This window comes from Furipterus horrens, unplaced genomic scaffold, assembly GCF_987537825.1.
Source record: "Furipterus horrens unplaced genomic scaffold, mFurHor1.1.pri manual_scaffold_1, whole genome shotgun sequence".
Classification (NCBI taxonomy): domain Eukaryota; kingdom Metazoa; phylum Chordata; class Mammalia; order Chiroptera; family Furipteridae; genus Furipterus; species Furipterus horrens.
Window position 1 is genome coordinate 187,724,928 of NW_028327171.1, and position 19,050 is coordinate 187,743,977.

At 39.0% G+C, this 19,050-nt stretch overlaps 1 protein-coding gene across 1 annotated transcript in view; it reads right to left on the reverse strand.

The window, feature by feature from the left end:
* The window catches only part of RFTN2 (raftlin family member 2), a 62,400-nt gene that overhangs the window by 1,590 nt on the left and 41,760 nt on the right, over positions 1 to 19,050 (reverse strand). The window contains exon 8 of the mRNA XM_090268336.1: positions 11,618 to 11,696. Coding sequence (XP_090124462.1) covers positions 11,618 to 11,696 — 79 coding nt within the window. The remainder of the gene's footprint in view (positions 1 to 11,617; positions 11,697 to 19,050) is intronic.

Genomic DNA, 19,050 nt, shown 5'->3' on the forward strand with positions numbered 1-19,050 from the left:
AGAACTGCCAGAAATAGAGCTGAATGGAAATTCTACAGCTATGAATTAAAGAAGAAATCACATTGTGATGGGTAGGAGGGGCAGAGATGTATAATGGGCTGGTCCTGCACCCACATGTGGCAGACAAAAATCAGGAGGGATATCTTGGGAGTGTGGGGTCTAAGGCCCACACCAGAACCCCCCAGCCCAGGGATCCAGTGCCTGGAAGATAAGTCTTCATAACTTCTGACTGTAAAAACCAGTGGGGATTGAGGCTGTGGAAGACAAACTAGAGTCTTAGGCAATTCCTCTTAAAGGGCCCATGCACAGACTTACTTAGACTCATTCCCTCTGAGCTCCAGGACAGTAGTAGCATCTTAAAAGGCACCAAAGGCATTAGGGCAAGAACTGGGGGGCAGCTTACTCCCAGACAGAAGTGCTGGTAGAGGCCATTATTCCTTTTCTGGGCCCTCCTCCAACAGAGCGAGCCGGTAGGCAGCTTATCTGAGACTCCATCAAACTGGCTCACACTGTTTGCCACACCTTGGTTATTCCCTGAGGTTCTGCCGCAGCCAACTTTCAGGCCCATCCACGCTGTTTTCAGTGGCTTTTTCATACAAATGGCTTGTCTTGGCTCATGCTTCAGCTTTTCCTAAATGCTCTCAAGCAAGCAGCATCTGGCCTCAGCTTGCCCTGTACCTATTGCAAAGTTTCCCCAGGCCTGGCACTAACAGCAGCTGGCCTTGGTTCACAGTTTAAACTCAGTTGGGCACCTCCAAGCCCTATAAGTAGCAAACAACTGCAAGTCCCTTTGCAGCTTATGCCAGGTCGCCACAGATATAGGCTCTGGAGCCTTCTGGGAGGTGGCTGACCTTGTCCTGCACCTCTCAGGAGGCTCCAGAGCCTACACTCCCAGGGATAACTATAGACCACATTGGAGCACCACTACCCAACCACCACCACAAGTGACACACTCAAGGGACAGACTCAGTGGGCACCAGAGTCCCGCTGAAGTAAGTTCCCAAATGTGGAGTGGGCGCTGCACAGCTGATCTTCCATGGTAGTCGAGGTTGGTGGTAAGTGGTCACAGCCAGTCTTTGCAGCTAATTGGCCTAGGTAAATTCCTCCCATTGACCTGCCAACAGCAATCAAAGCTCAACTACAAGATGAGGGTGTACACAGCCCATGCAGTGGCCACACCTTGAATACCTAGCTTGGGTGATAGAGGAGACTGTGCCACTGGACCCTATAGGATTTACTACATTCAGCCACTTTTCCAAGCCAGGGAGTCATAGCAGCTCTACCTAATACATAGGAACAAACACAGGGAGGCTGCCAAAATGAAGAGACAAAGAAACATGGCCCAAACAAAAGAACAGAACAAAACTCCAGAGAAAAGAAGTTAACAAAATGGAAACAAGCAACTTACTAGTTACAGAGTTCAAAACACTGGTTATAAGGATGCTCAATGAACTTAGTGAGAACATCAATAGTATAAAAGGCATGGAAACCATAAAAAAGAACCAATCAGAAATAAAGGATACACTACGTGAAATAAGAACGATTTACAGGGAATCAAGAGTAGAGTGAATGAAGCCATGAAACAATCATTAATTCAGAATATAAAGAAGCAAAAATGCTACCAGAAGAACAACAAGAAGAAAAAAATCCAAAACTAGGATAGTGTAAGGAGCCTCTGGGACAACTACAAGCATTCCAAGATTCATATGATGGGGGTGCCAGAAGGATAAGAGAGAGAGCAAGAAATTGAAAATCTATTTGAAAAATAATGACAGAAAACTTCCCTAACTTGATGAAGGAAATAGACATTCTAGTCGAGGAAGCACAGAGAGTCCCAAAAAAGATGAACCCAAAGAGGCCTACATAAAGGCACATCATAATTAAAATGCCAAAGGTTAGCAAGAAGAAAATCTTAAAAGCAGCAAGAGAAAAGCAGTTAGTTAACTACAAAGGAGCTCCCATAAGACTGTCAGCTGATTTCTCAAAAGAAACTTTGCAGGCTATAAGGGATTGGCAAAAAATATTTAATGTGATGAAAAGCAAGGTTTTATAACCAAGATTACTCTATCCAGCAAAGTTATCATTTAGAATGGAATGGCAGTTAAAGAGATTCCAAGACAAAGACAAAGCTAAAGGAGTTCATTACCACCAAACCAGTATTACATGAAATGTTAAAGGGTCTTCTTTAAGAAGGGGAAGAAGATAAACAATATGAGCAATAAAATGGCAATAAATACATAACTATCAATAATTGAATCTAAAAATCAAAATAAACAAGCAGAACAGAAACAGAATCAGAGATAACATAGAACATTTTGATAGTTGTCAGATGGGAGGGGGTAGGAGGATGGGCAAAAAAAGGTGATGGGCTTAATAAGTACACATTGGTAGTTACAGAATAGTCATGGGGCTGTAAAGTACAGCATAGGGATTATAGTAACCAAAGAATATATATACATGACCCATGGACATGGTCAACTGTGTGGGGACAGCCTGAGGGAGTGAGGGGGGGTTCAGGGTGGAGGGGGGCAAAAAAGGGAAAATTGGGACAGCTGTAATAGCATAAACTAAAATAAAATTTAAATTAAAAAAACCAAAGAGTTTATTTGCTGAAAGTTCATTTATATGTTATTTGGTAACAAGGATTACACTTTCCTAAATGTAAGAGCTAAAATTATAAAATTATTAGAAAAGACAACAACATAGGATTCAGATGCCCAGGCTAGTCTTAGAAAAGTTGGCTAACGTATAGGTTTTGTTAAACTGTAGTATTTAAAATACAAAAGTATTTTCTACTGGTTTTCAAGGCAAATATATAAAGCAAACAGCTTTATTAAATTGGATTTTATGGGCAACTGTGGAATGTAACCCCTGTTTATGATGTGGTTTGTAAAGGAAGATGCAGCCCTTTGCATGCTGCCTGCAAAGGAGCGTTACTGGAGTCCTTGGGCACGTTTAAGGGAACAAATCTAAGTGGGTGCTACTTCAACAAAGGCCCAGCTTCATGGCATGTTCTCCTGGCATTGGGAGCATCCAGCCTTTGGGCTGTAGGCAGTGCTGATGGGTACTGCCGGACTGGGCTCCTTTCTCAAGCCTGGCTACTGGCTCCCTTTCCCACGTGCATAAAGAATGCATTCACTCTTGAATGACCTTTTAACGCTGACTGAATAAAAATGGGAGGACAGAGTGCCTGGGAGCACTTGGCTGCCTGGATCTTTCCTCCCTCACCAGCACCAGGGCCAAAGGTAAATTTTGCAATAAATTCCTATTGTATATCAGCCAAAAACAGGCTAACTTTCATCTACTCAATGAGAATTTTCTTAGCCAAAATTGGATATTTTCCAAAATAATAAGATATTTATGGTAATTCACTTTTAGATAAGAATTTATTTTAAAATTTTATTTATTGAATTTATTGGGGTGACATTGGTTAATAAAATTATATAGGTTTCACGTGTACAATTATATTCTGCATCATTTGTATATTTTATTGTGTGTTCACCATCCCAGGTCAAATCTCCTTCCATCACTATTTATCCCCCTTTACCCTCTTCTACCTTTCCCCAAATCCTTTACCCTCTTCTACCTTCCCCCAAATTCCTCTTTCCCTCTTGCCATCACTATGCTTGTCTGTGTCTATGTGTTTATTTATAAAGAGCTTTTTAACTTAATTCCTTTACCTTTTTCACCCAGCCCCCCACCCCCCCTTCCCTCTGACAGCTGTCAGTCTGTTCTCTGTATCTATGACTGCTTCTATTTTGTTTGTTAATTTTGTTCATTGATAAGTATTAAGTAAACAGCCACCAAATGTAAATGTCGAATATTAGAAGATGACAAATACCTAACATAGTAACTCTAAAAAAGATTTCAGAACAGTTTTCTTTTTTACCATATGACTCTTCATAAATACATCTTTAGCAATGATAATGCTTTCCCTACTCCACTATCACTCCATGTGAAATAATAGCTTTTCCAGTAAATCAAACTGCAGTGTTCTTATAACTTAGAGTGTAAGAGTCTAAGGCCCAACCAGTCCTCGGAGATCATCTACTTTAATTGCTCATTCTACAGAGGTAGGCCCCTGGCCCAGAAAGAAGATGGGATTTATCCAAAGTTAGGGAAAGGTTGGACTCAAACTGGACTATGAGTGTCTTACCTTATTCTTTTCACACTTAGTATTACCCACATGGGCAAAAAATATGAGTAGATTTGTGGTCAAAGATTGTGTGTTCTCAAATGAAAATTTCCTTCAGTTACAAAATACATGTTCACTGTAGAAAACCTGGCAAAAACAAAGAAAAAAGCAAAACCCACCCACAGTACCATCTTGCAGAAATTTCACTGTTAAATTTGGTGTAATTTACAATGTATTTGCATATGTACAAATAGATGTGTACAGCTCACTTTTCCACTTAGCATTATATTTGAAATAATTCTTTATGTCAATAAAGAGAGATTTTCCATGCTACATTGCCAGGCTTATTCATATATCTTCTTTCTGATATTTTCATTATAAGATTGGGAGAATTTGAATTTGAATGCAGATCTAATGCCAGTCTTGATAAAGTATATTAACTTTTGAGACCCATTTTCATTTACTAAAAATGGGTGACCCATTTCAAATACATGAGGCTCCGTGACAAGTCAGTAGAGTTTAGGGTGTCCTACCATTCTCTTTAATTTTTCACTGTTAGTGTCTTAAAAGCAAAAACAAAAGAACAAAGTCAGAATTATACCAACAACCATGAAGCATTGCGTTGGACAGTGTTATGATGCACAGAGTGAAGGAGTAGCTGAAATATATGGTTTATAGAGCAATAGAACATGGAGTAGACATTCAGGATCTCTCTTGCCTGTGTGCCTCAGGCTTAGGGGAGGATTAGGAAGCTGCTGTAAGCCTAAGTGTAGCTCTAGTACCACATGGAAGTTAGAGGTTTCAAACATGTAGAGACACACCACCCCTGTGTGCTCGCAGAATATGTTCCTGGGTCATACCAGCTTGGGGATGTCAAAAATCCTTCTAGCCTTGGAGAGAAAAGGGTGTGGTAATTCCAGCCAGCTTTCCTATCCACCTTCTTCTCTGCTGCAGAGTGGGCACGTGACCTAATCAGATTTAATCGTAGTCATTCCCTGGGATGCTATACTTATTAGAGGATAAAGCAATGCTTGCTTTTCGCTGAGGTGGCCACGCTCACCCCATAGGAAGCACTTTGCACATACGCACACAAGAGCAAACAGATGAAAACGGTAAATCTCTGCTATCAGTACTCAAGGCCTCAGTTCTTGTAGCTCTTTTTTTGATGTTATGAGCTATACCAGTACAGTAGTTCCTCTCTATATTGCAGTTCACTTATCGCGGCCTCATGATATTGCGGGATTTTTAAAAATATTATATTTAATTATTTATCACAGGTTTTTTGCTATATTGCGGAATTTTGTGATACTGTATACGTATGTTGTTAAAGTTACGTAGGTTTAAGAGTGTAGAATAAATGTAAGGTTCGTACTTTGCGGGGGTGTCTAGAATGTAATACCTGTGATAAGTGGGGCAATACTGTATCCTTCTTACCTAGATGCCAACAAGTTCCCTTACACAGGCTAATCTGAGCAGGGTTCCTGTCCCAAGGGATACTGATATGTAATATGGAAACAAGTGTGGGTGGCCCAGAAAGGGGTGCAGCCTAGCCAGAACCTTCCCCGATGGCAGCAATGACCACTGTCCATCATCTGCCCACACCAGGAAAAACCTGCTTGTTTGAGTGGAAAGCATTCCCAAGATGAACAACTTCATTAATGATAAAAGCGAAATGCTCTTTTTTTTTCCTTTTAATATGCTTTATTGACTATGCTGTTACAGTTGTCCCAATTTCTTTTCCCTATATTTCCCTCCACCCAGTGACACCCCACCCTCCAGTTGTCCCCTTCCCTTAGTCCATGCCCATTGGTTGTGCATATAGTTCTTCTCAGCATCTTCCTATCTACTCCACTCCCTCCTACTATGCTTCTTAATTCCTGTACCATCTCCCTCCCTTCCCCATTCCCCCTCCCCGCTGACCTCCCCCCATAATGCTCCCCATACCTATAATTCTTTTTCCATTCTCGTTGCCTACTTACTTCACCTCTGTTTCAGTTCCCTAGCTTCTGTTGTTGATTGTTATGATACAGTTTTCATTTTAATGTTCATAGTTTTGATCCTTTCTCCTAAACAAGTCCCTTTAACATTTCATATAACAGTGGTTTGGATCTGATAAACTCCTTCAGTTTTACTTTGTCCTGGAAGCACTTTCTCTGCCCTTCGATTCTGAATGATAGCTTCGCTGGATAGAGTAATTGTGGTTGTAGGTTTTTGCTTTTCATTACTTTGAATATTTCTTGCCAGTCTCTTCCTACATACTAGCTGAAGGTAATTTTTAGCTGGAGAAAATAGAGGGTTGTTAGGAATTCTGGATTTTCTACAGTTTCTCCATAGAGTTTAGGTATGTTTAATCATTTAATATTGAAAGAAAAACCTTCCTATGGAAACAAAAGCAATATTTCATACAAAGAGGTTCTGTGCCCAGCCTGCTGCATGTTTTCTAATGGACTCCTTCTCACAACCCTGTGGTAGATACTAATGTTGCCCATATTTTACAGAAGAGGACACTGAGGCTCACAGAGCAGCAGACACAGCGCGCGCGCATGCGCGCGCGCACACACACACACACACACACACACACACACACACACACTGGAAACCCTACTCCAAATTAGTGGAAACTAAATCCCTTTAACTGACCTTTTGATTCAAAGGGAAGTAGGCTGAAAAATTTAACTGAAATGGAGAATTTTAGGTACTAAAAAAATCCGATGAGTTTTATTTTAATCTTCAAAAGAAAGTTAAGACAGGAAAACTTGGAAGAAAAATTGTGAACACTTAACAGATAGAGGTAAAATCCTGGTTAGAGTCTCTTACCCTGCTCAGCATGGCTCACTTCCTTGAGTCCATTTAGAGGCCTTTCCCAAAAATAAAGAACAATGAAAATAGAGAAAAGAAAGCAAGATAAAAAGAATCTTGCTTTATTACACTATGCAGCCTCATGCAGAGGAAAGAAAGGTTAACTTAGTAAGAAGTCCATTACTCAAAGAGAGTCTTTACTAAAGGAAAAGATAGAAAAGTAGTCTATGTGACTTATAAAGCAAACAATCTTTTAAGTTTTATTCTTAAATTTTCATCCATAAAATGTATAGTTTAGCACATATGTACAGATTTGCGTGACCACAATTAGGACACAAAACAATTCCATTATTCCCTCCAAACCTTTCCCAAACGTCTAATCTCTGGCAACCACTAATCTGTTCTCCACACTATAATTCTGGTTTTTTGAGTGTCATATAAATGGAATAGTGCAGTCTGCAACCTTTTAACACTGGCTTCTTTTGATCAGGATGCCTTAATCCAAGTTATTGTGTGTATCAATAGTTATTCCATTCCTTTTTCTGAGTACTGTTGTATGAATGTAGCGCAGTTGCCAATTCATTCACCTTTGGAAGATGTTTTGATTGTTCCCAGTTCTTGGAGATTATAAATAGAACAGCTATAAACATCTTTATGTATACGTTTTTGTGTGAACACAAGTTCTTATTTTTTTTAGTACCCAACAGTGGGATTGCGGGGTCATATGTTAAGTTTATATTTAATTTTGGAAGAAGCTGCCAAACTGTTTTCCACAGTGGCTGTACCATTTTGCATTCCCACCAGCAGTGTATGAGAGTTCCAGTTGGTCTTCATCCTTGCCAGTTCTTGGTATCATCAGTAATTTTTATTTTAGTCTTTCTAATAGGTGTATGGTAGTATCTCATCATGGTTTTCACTCACCTTTCCCTAATGGCTAATGATTTATGTGTCTTTTTATGTGCTTATTTCTTATCTACATATCCTCATTGATGAGGCATACAAGTCTTTTAAGTATTTTTTAACTGGGTTGTTTGTTTTCTTATTGTTGAGTTTTGAGAGTACTTGATACAGTCTGAGTACAAGTCCTTTGTCAAACATGTGATTTGCAAGTTTTTTTCTTCCAGTCTGTAGCTTGTCTTTTAATTTTCATGTTATTAGCAGAGCAAAGTTGCTGATTTTGATAAAATCTAATTTATAACTTTTTATAGATTATGCTTTTGGTGGCATGTCTAGCCCTACTTCATGAAGATTTTTCTCCTATTATTTTTCCTAAAACTTATCCAGTTTTATTAAAACAAACAATTTTTCAATAGTTTAAAGAAAACTGAGGCAGTAAATGGAAGTGTAAATATTTTGAACGGACATTTTCTATGTTTAAAACATTTTAAAGCTACCTAGAATATTGCATATAACATATCTGTGAAAAACAAAACAAAGTTGAAAGGTAGAGGTCTTGATAACTTTAGAGGAAAAAATTCCAACAATATACTTCTTTATGAAATTCTCAATTCCCTCCCCCAAACAGGGGGCATGAAATGGATTTGTTTAACATAAAAGTACTGTTTTATGTTGGGTGCAATTGAATATGGAAAACTTTATACATCTTGACATCAGTGTCAGTAGAAGAAAGAGAGAAACTTCTTTTAAGGGTCAAACTCTAGATCAGTTTCTACCAGCCCAAGAAATTTATCATTTTAATGAAAACTCAATGACAATGCCAGGGAAACAGTTGTAATGTATCAAATCTCCATCAACTGGTTTTACAACTCTACACCTTCGAAGAAATTCTTCAAAAAACTACAAATTAAGCAATTCCTTCATCAACCTCTTCCAAACAACAACTTATTTCAAGGTACAAGCAAAGAATTGTGCCATTGTGCACCTATAACTACATAAATTTTTTCAAGGCTTATCATAAATATAACTGTCACAAAATACCTATGAGATAGCTAAATCAACTCTATGTAATAGTCTTCTTTTCCAATAATACCACTACCTTTTTTGAGATAAAATAATAAATTGTTTTTACTAGAGAAAATGAAAATAATTTACAAATTAGTTTTCTGTTATAGCTGTTAGATACTTCAGCTCTAGACAGAACCACCTACATGTTCTGCCCTGAGGTAATCTCAATGCCCTAAGATTTCTTCCTAGGAAAATGAAACACTGTCAAAGGAAGAAATAGTAAATCCACATAGAAGCAGAATTTTAAGCTATAAATATTCTTGGGCTTCTCATTAATACAAGCTGACTGCTTTATATAAATGAACCAGTAATTTTATATTACAATGAATGCAAATATAAAGATTACCTAAAGAAAAGCTAGCATTAGACTACTAAATAGTATTTAAAGTTAAACAAAAATGGCCTAAATATTTTCAGAGAATCAGAGAACTAAGTAAAAGAGACCGTGAAGTAGCTGAATTTTGGGTCTTATTACCATCACAAACACCAACTCCATGACCTTCAGTCAACAAAATCTCAAGAGGCTGTCAATTTTGTTGATCTTTCTTCAGAAATGATGGCCATTTGTAGAACACTTTTTGTTTGTTTGTTAAAGAAAAGGCTGTGGCATGGTTCAAAGTTGCTTTGGGTTAGGAGAAAAAAGACATTCTGGACATTCTCTACATATACCCACCCTTGGTTCTTTTTTGACAGAATGTTTCTTAATGAACTTGTGAACCTGAGTCATCTTCACTGGAAGCGTATGTGTATGTGTGTGTGTGTGTGTGTGAGAGACTGCTCACTCATGGGCTCCAGTGTGGTCTTTCTCACATCTGTATGCTTTATGGCTCTACTTTCCTGCTACAGGGAGTTATCTTTCTATTCCCGGTATTACCTCTCCACCTACTCAGCTGTTAAGCCAGCTAGACTCTTGCATTCATTTTTTAAATTGAAGATTCTTTTAAAAGTTAATATGAGACATCTTAGCATGGCTGTATTATATACAAGGTGGGGCAAAAGTAGGTTTACAGTTGTGAAACAGAGTTTATTCTTGTATTATTATTATTGTATTATTTTTCATACAAACAACTCTAAATCTGCCATTTTTGCCCCACCCTGTATACTGTTAGTCTAGCTTTGCTAGTTTAAAATCTTTAGAGTTTTCTAAAACAATATTTTTTACTATTGTGGACAAAAAAGGAGCCACATACTAACCTGATGAGGTCAGGGGAGGCCTAAATGGTGGCCTTACAAACTCAGAGACTGAAGAAAGTAACCACATAGGATGGTCTAAAATTAAAACTTTTAAATTAAAAGCAGATCATGGTGGTTGGTCATGTGTAGGCTGGTAACTTCCTTAACAAATGTCAATCTTTACCTTAACTGAGCTTGTCTATTGTTTTCTGGCATCATAACATACTTTGGGAATGTCTGAGTAATCCCCCCTTTGTTCCAGACCCCTCAGGGCAGTCTTGCACCAGAGCATGAAACGCTGACCCCCTCATTGTTATCTTCTTGTCCGAAAGCACATAGGTACTGTCAATGTTAATTGTTAACTATCCTGTACCCAACAATATAACAGAAGTAGGTGTCCCTTCATTCTACCCTTTATCCGGTCTCAGAGATCTCTCCCCTTTGCTTTCTTGCATCTCCTTATTCTACCACCAGTGAATTTCACATTACCCTCCTTATGCTTCCTCACTGACTGTAATGTATAAAGTTAACTGCGAAACTTCCATTCTCTGAAGCATTTTCTCAATCTGTTGAGATTTTGCTTCCCAGCAACTGTCATCAGTTTGGTCCAGATACACTTGTTGAAACTCTACAGGTTTAGACATCTCTTACATTGACAATATACAGAGAAAGAAAATACACAGGGCTAAACATACATGAACTTAAGGAGACAATATAAAGGTACTGACAGAGGCCACGATAGACAAGGTCACAGCAGATTTGTTGCAGGATTAAGTACATTCACTTACAAAACTTAGAACTGTAAGAGAGGAAGAACTTCCTCTACTTTCTTAGGTTCAGTGACACAGATTTAACTGACAAAGACAGGTTAACAGAAGAAAAAGCTTCTTGGGGATGCGCATGGGGGCTTCACAGAGAAGTGAAAACCCAAAGAGGCTGTGGAACCCAGGAGCTTATATACCACTGTAACAAAGGACATACATTGTACAGGGGTGATAAGACGAAGAAAATGACCTTTGGGCTTCCAGGGGAAGAAAACTGTGGGAAGGTAAGTACATGGGGAAACTAATGGAAGATGAGGGTTGTTCCCACAGGTGTATTGATGCAGACTCAAGTCAGTGCTGTCCCCCGTGACCCAGTCATCTCTGTCATTGTCTTCCCTTCCTGGTATAGGAGAAAGGGACAGCTTTACAGATGGAAATCTATGTCACCTTTATAAAGGGAAGTTTATGCCCTGCTTCTTCTCAGAAAGGAGGAGGGTGGAGTGTTCCTCCTGGGCCTGCTATTTCTTGATTGCCTTCAGCTCAAAATCATACTTACGACCAAGTGGCCTATTTTGAGGTGGCATATTCTGATCTCCTTCAGAACTGTCTCATGTTGCCTGGCTGCCTGCACATTTCCCTTGTTATATGTTGGTTCAGAAGACTATTTTCATATCAAAACCACACTTCGCCATCTGTACTCACCATTTAGAATTACAATGAGAGTTTAAGGATTGAATACTTCCATATAACACTCAGTTCATAAGGCATCAATATTACTCACTTCTGGTGTTTGAGCTGCTGAATTCCATATAACTGGTCTCTGAAGAAATATAACCTGCTTTGTAGCCAAATTCCCTTCACTGCAAATTAAAACAACAGTATTAGTATTTGTGAATTAGTAATTCTCTACATTTCACACTTAGCTAGAATGTTCCTTTGTAAAATAATCTCCTGATCCAGAAATAATTAAGAAATAATTTTATATAAGTTGCAGCTGGAAAAACAAGGAAATAAAATTCCGAGAAACTGAATATGGTCATTACAAAAGAAAGTTTTAAAGACTTGTGACCTCCCACACTAACATACTGTTTTCACCTGTGTCCCCTTCTAGTCTTTATCTACATACTGCAATTCTGCATGTCTGTAACTACTGGGCATTTGCATTTCTGTGCTCTTCATGTAACACCCTTTACTTGTCTCTGCATGTGATTGTATTCTTAATAGCTGCATAGTATCTCAAAGACTTAAGATACCAATATGTACTAAGTCTTTCATTTATTATTAAAAAATTAAGTTATTTCCAGTTTTCTGTAATTATAAATAATGCTGCTATAGAACTATGTATAGCTTTCCTATTCTTATGACTCAATAAATATGTATAGTCTTCTTATTCTTATGACTCAAGGAAATCTTGAAATAAATTCTCAGAAGTAGGATTATTAAGTCAAAAGTGTATGATTTAAACTTTTTGTTTGCTTTGTGAAATTTGTCTTTTAAAGAGAAGAGACTAATTTGGGCTGCCACATGTGAAGAATTTTATATAGCTTTTCAGTCAAGGGACTTGAGCCACAGCTATTAGTTTTCTTTGCAGATGCTCCTTTGTAGGCAGCTACTCAGTATTCTCCTTATTTAACAACCATCATGGCAAATTACCCTTTGCCAAAGAGTACTTGGGGTTTGGATTTCTCTGAAATGTTTTTCACAGAGTCTCCATGGATTTATGGGGAGGAGTGTCTGTAGCTAATGTTGCTCAGTTACGACTTTTATTATGCAAAAAACTCAAACAAAACCTCACTATTAGCTGCATTTTATGCTGAGCTCTTTTTTTTTTTTCTGGAAAACAAATGCAACATTGAAACTCTGGCCCTTAGAGGTATATGTCAAACCCACACCATCTGAGCATCCCAAACTTACTAACACTGTTGAAGTTTGAGAAACAAGCAAATCTTCCCCCAAAGTGGTCATGGGAGACTATTTATTTTTTCTTTTTCTTTTTAAGACTGCCTCTAGTCTAATCTCATTTTAGTTTGACCTCAGAAGAAAAAGACTTGGTATGAAAATATATTGTAACTTTTGGGAACAACTGAAATCACCAGGAGACCTCAGTTGTGACATAGGCATACAGGGAAGGGAGCAGCAATGTACAGAATGGCCCTGCCTGTGTTTGGGAGGCCCGGGATGTACTGGAAAAGGAACCAGAAATGACTTTGGAACCAGAAATTCTTGGGTTCAAATCCTGACTCTGCCATAGCACTTAATAGATGTTGACTTTAGGAAAGTCCTTAAATCCTCTGACTTTCTTTTCCTATCAGGGACCTTGTGAAGGACAAATAAGTCCATGTCCACAAAGACCCTCCACTGTGTCTGCCACCTGGAGGAGCACAACAAATGTAACTTCCTTCCAATTCCTCCATTCGTTTAATGAAATGTGGGGTAGAGTTAAGTGGGAGGGAAATGTCACACAATCAAGAATAGAAAAGTTAAGGGAATGGTTACACAAGAAGAGGTTTCTGGGTAACGTTCTAGAGTGTGATCCACTCAAAGAACCACATGAGGGAACAAAGGCCTGCAGCTATCCAAGAAATGAGAAGGAAAGGTCAGGGTAGAATTCTTCTTGACTAGTAAGAAGGGGAATATCAGTGCAGGGATTGTGGGTGACGCTGAAGGATTCGTAGGGCGGGCACATCTGAATGCAATAGGATGTTGCGTTTGTCCTAGAGCAGGCTTCTCTCTCTTTCCTAACAGTGAAATGGTAAACGTGGAGATGGTTTCTCAAAGGCTGACTACCTTAGGTCTGTCTACAGGTGTCCAGAGAAAACTTTGGAAGGTCAGCATCTTCCCACATCTTGAGAGGTCCTTAGAGCCAGATCTTCAGTTTGAAATATGCCTGAGACCTCTATGTCCTCGCTTTCTGAGGGCCATTCTGATTTCAAACAGGTCCAGCTATTTTCAGGATGCCTGTGAAATGTGGAAGCCCTTTTGGTTTGAAGAATTTAACCATGGTAGAACTAAGGGAAAGAGGCTTGAAGCCTTACAGAGCAATAGCTATTTGTCAGGGCAAGTGAGTCCCTCACAGTCTCCGTGGCTCCTGAGGTCATTGTATTTACTGAGCTCAGACAGAACACAGGGGTTGGGAAGGGGCAAAGCAGGTTTACAGTTGTGAGGATGTGAAACACAGAGTTTATTCTTGTAGTAGTATTGATTAATTATTGTATTATTTTCTATGCAAACAATTGTGAACCTATTTTTGCCGGTCCTTGCATTTGCGCAGCAGCACAAACGTCTGAAAGGATTTGACTGGTGAAGTCATAGGGGACTAGAGGGTGCTTCAGATGCCCTTGGAGGTTCTCACAGGACAGGGCGTACATCGCCTCTCCCTACAGAAACTTTCATCCAAAAAGTGCTAAACGGAGAAGGTAATTGGTTCAACTGGTTCTACAGTTTTACACGACAAAATGCCAGGGACATCGTTTTCCTGTAGTATGTTTATCAGAGAGGCAGTCCACATGAGGGACGCAGCGTGCGTGGCTTTAGTCAGACGGATTCTGGGTTTGCATCCCAGCTCTGCTGCTTACTAGCTATGTGACACCAGGTTAGTCACCCAATCGTTCTGAGCCTCCTGTTTCTTTTCTGTAAAACAGAGATGGTTTTACAATAGCAGAGAGATAGCGGACACAAAGTTCTTAGCACAGAACCTGAGCACAGCAGATGGTCAATAAATGTTTCTTCCTCCCTCCCTTATCTTCTAGGTATGTTACAAGGAAACAAAAAGACGACTACTTGAGTGTTGTTTAAGGGAGAGGGTTTTGCAATGGTATTAATAGACTATCACGAAAAAGCCTGGCCCTGGCCGGTGGGGCTCAGTGGACTGAGCACTGGGGCCTGCGATCTGAAAGGTCACCAATTCGATCCCAGTCAGGGCACGTGCCTGGGTTGCCGGCCAGGTCCCTGGTTGGAGGCTTCCCAATAACTGAAGATCTCATGGATTAAACTAAAAACAGTAACTTCATCTTGTGTAGTGCTTTTGGCATACCGAGTACTGTCCATGTAAATCAGCTTTTGTTTCTTATGATAGCCCTTTAAGGTACACAGAGAAGACATTATTTTTCCCCATTTTATGGATAAGGAAATTGAGACCCAGAGCTTTAAGAGTTTTGTCTTGGTCAGCTCTAGTTCCCACCCTTTCTACACCACCACACTATCCCTATAGCAAGTGTAGAATAAACTCAATAAAGCCCTGACTACAGAGAAGGGTGGCCTAGTTTAATTCCATTCTGATTGGAAAGCTTTATAATACATGGATAAGTGTAGACAATTTTGCAAAGTTCAGATTTGTCTGTAGCATCTCCCAAATTTAGCATTACAGTTCAGGGTTGTAGTGGAGAATAACAAAGAAAATAAAAACAAACGTTCATTTTTTTCTGGGGCAATTAGACTATTTCAACAGACCATACAGGTCCTGGTGTTAGTATGGCAAAAGGAAGGAGAGATGGGAGCAAGTTCATGACCTGTGGCATTCAAGCTGCACATTAAAGATGAATCAACGAAAGCTTTGCCTTAAAAAACTTCTCCCGTAAATTCAATTATAAAAAGAAACAAGCAATAAAAGTAAAAAGTCGTTCTATCAAAGTTTGATAATATCTGTGGTAATATTTAAATTTTAAAATTATTTTTGCGAGAAGTTATGAGGACAACATGAAATTCTGCTTGGTCTTATATTGCTTATGATTTCAAGCATCTATGAAACAGAGCTGGAGTACTTAGAATTTATGGGGAGTTGGGAAACATTCTGCAGTCTTTAAAATATAAAAACCAAGGTCACGTTTGCTTGGTGAATGGGAACTGTTCCCTCAATCCAGGCTAAATTCCTGTTGGTGGTATTTTTGCACCTGGATGCCCTGCTACCACCCCTGCCTTTTCTCAGCCTGCCCATCTTTTGAGGTTCGTTTCAAGTGTAACTACCTTCAGAAAGCTTTCAATGATCCTCAGCTGAAGAGCAATACCTCCTTTGGTCTTTTTACACCTATGAAATTCATTGGCATTTAGTATGAATCTTTTAAGCTTTAAGTGTTCCTTCTCCTCACAAAATGTGTTCTTCATGCACTCTAGCCTGTAATAACTATAGCTTAGAAAATTTTATGTTAATTTGGAATATTAAAATTTCTCATTATACTCAGATGTAAAAATAATTTACTATTCCCCACCCTCAGTTGCTTTTGTAAAAATTGCTTAAACAATATAGCAAAAAGATACATTTGCTTATTTTAAAACTAAGAACTTCTGTTAATCAAAAGACATCATAAAGAGAGTAAAAAGACAAGTCACAGAATTAAGAAAGATAATTAATTGCAACACATATAACAGATAAAGAACTCATATCCAATATATTTAAAAATCTCATAAATACAATTTAAAATATGAGCAAAAGGTTTAAATAGGTACTTTACAAAAAAATCAAAATGGCCAATAAACATGAAAATGTGCCTACTTTTAATAGAATTTGATGAATACAAACTAAAACCACACTGAGATCATAGTTTATACATGCTTATAGAATGGCAAAATTTACAAGTCTGACAGTATGTTTTTTTTTTGTTTTTTTTTTAGAGCAATGGAAAGGCTCATATTCTGCTGTTGAGAGCAGAAACGTCAACATTCTGCTTGGAAAGAGTGGCATTTATCTAATAAAGCTAAAGAAATAACCTATGACCTAGCAATTCCACTTGCAGATCTATACCCTTGAGAAACACCCTTGTGTGCTAGGACCCCTGCTCCTGTTCAGAGCAGCATTGCTTGTCAGGGCCAAACCCTGGAGCAACCAAATCCCCAGCTGCAGAATGAATAAATAAATTGCTACACACAACAACATAGAGAAGTCTTACAAACAATGTTAAGTGAAAGAAACAACATGTAAAAGAACATATATATATTTCCATTTTCATGAAATTTAAACACAGACAAAACTAAATTGTATTGTTTAGGGATGTACACGTAAGTGGTAAAAACTATTAGGCAAAGCGAGGAAGTGATTATCTTCAAGTTGGGATGTTACCTCCGGGTTAAGGGAGTGGGTATGCCAGGAAACACATGGGTTGCTTCCAAAATGCCAGCAATGTTCTGTCTTGTCCAGTGTTTGTAATTATGCACATTTGTATTTGATGCATTTTCTATATGTGTGTTTTATTTAACAAAAATTGTTTTAAGAGGACTGTATATGTAATGGTGATAGGTAGGAGAATGACTGTAGATTTACACATGATAACAATGCCCCCCTTTCCTTTCACATTTATTGTTTGGGGAACATCAGTCTCGAATTCTCTGTGTTTTAAATTAAGAGAGGTTTTTAAGAATTCATTTACCTGTACTCACTTTTCCTTGAATATATCCTGCGCTTTCCCTGCCGTTTTTGCTTAAGTTTGCCAGAGAGAGGAAATGACTTGCGGTATTCATGCTTCAACTTACCACCTTCTATGCTCATAGGAGACATCACTAACTGATCACCTCAGTTTTGTTTTGCTGAGCCTGGGTCTAGTCTCAGAGACCTTCGTTGTACAATGTTCCAGGCAGCCACTGTACACAGACCAGCGCTGCTACGTGAGATGCAGACTATTGACTCTTCCTGGTCTGCCCCATCAGCCACCAGGAATACTCTCCTCTCTAAAATGCTTTTGGAAGCTCTCTTCTTTTACGATAAGGCACCACAGCCTTCACAGACCTGCTCCCCTCCTCACCAATGTCCTCTACCATACTCACCTGCCTTACACTCAGCTCTTTTTCATCATTGCTTCCTCAAGGAGCATTTTTAGATATCTCCCCCTCATTCTTCTCCCCTCCCCCATTACATTTTAATACCTAAGATATGCTATTCGTTTATGTATTGCGAACTTTTTGGAGGACCACAAACCAGTGTAGTGTGTAAGATTTTCTCACCACACCGTAACTAATTTTCACCCCTTGGAGCAATATCCCCTTATTGAGAACACTTGCTCTAGACCTCCATTGAGGGAGTCATGATCTGTTCTGCATTAGTTATTTGTGACTGTGTTTTTTCTCCAAGCAGATTATGAGTTCCTGGAAGCCAGAGTCTGTCCCTGGTGTGCGTCAAATACTGCCTGTACACACCAGGCACTCAATAAATATTTGAGTTGAACTGAAGAAACATTCTGTTTAAAATAAAATGCAATCGTGTGAGTCAAGTTGAACACAACTGGGCTGGTTTCAAATGAGTGGCTTATCTGCAACTACTTAGTCACTAGTGAAATAAAAATACTCCTATAAAAAGCTTTCAGTTACAGTTTCAAAATCCATTACCCTAGAGGGAACAGAACGGTTATGTTAATTTGCATTTTCTGATTAGTTTTGCATCATCTTGTACATTAATTAATTGCCATGGTATATGATCACAACTTGGAAGTAAAACGTGAAATAAAAATGAACTTTTTCTTTAAAAGCAAAATTATAAAATTAAATTTTAGCTTGCACCTTTGTAGCTAGCTATGTGTTTAGTTATAAAGTTCCTTTGCCTTCTGACCCTAATTTGTTTCTCAGGGATTAGTCTGGGTGTGCCACGACCATGATTTAGCTCTTCCCAGCTCCTCCCCCTGACAAAATGCTAAAAATTTAAGTTCAGACTAGGAAGAGTGATTACTGGAAGTACATAGACAGCTGGACTGTTCTAAAAAATGTGGCCTTATCAAAATGCTGCTCACTGCAAGATTGCTGTGCATTTAGGTCAGAGTGGAATTAATTGCACAATACTGTTTGCACAGAGCCCCCCCCCCCATTTCATTGTTTATTATTTTTTTTAAATTTATTTTTAATTTTTTCTATTACAGTTGTCCCACATTTTCCCCCATAACTAACCCCCACCCCATCCACCCCTTCTCTCACAGTCAACCCCCACCTCATTGTCCATGTCCATGGGTCATTTATACTAGTTCCTTTGTTTGCACAGAACTTAAATCAGGGAGGAGAAGTGCATGGAAAGGGCCGAACATGAAACCCTAGCCTCTCCCTCGACTGTATATAAATATGCAAGTCCTGCTTTGGCTGTCACTTGAGGATTTAGAGGAAATGATGGGTGCACTTAAGTGTCTCAAATAACTACAGAGGCTTCTGGTGCTTCTGGGCTGTGGGGCCAAGGCCAGGGGCCCTTTTTGTAGGGGCTGCAGGAAATGGAAGAGAGCAGTGGGGGAGCTGGCAGTGAGGAGACAA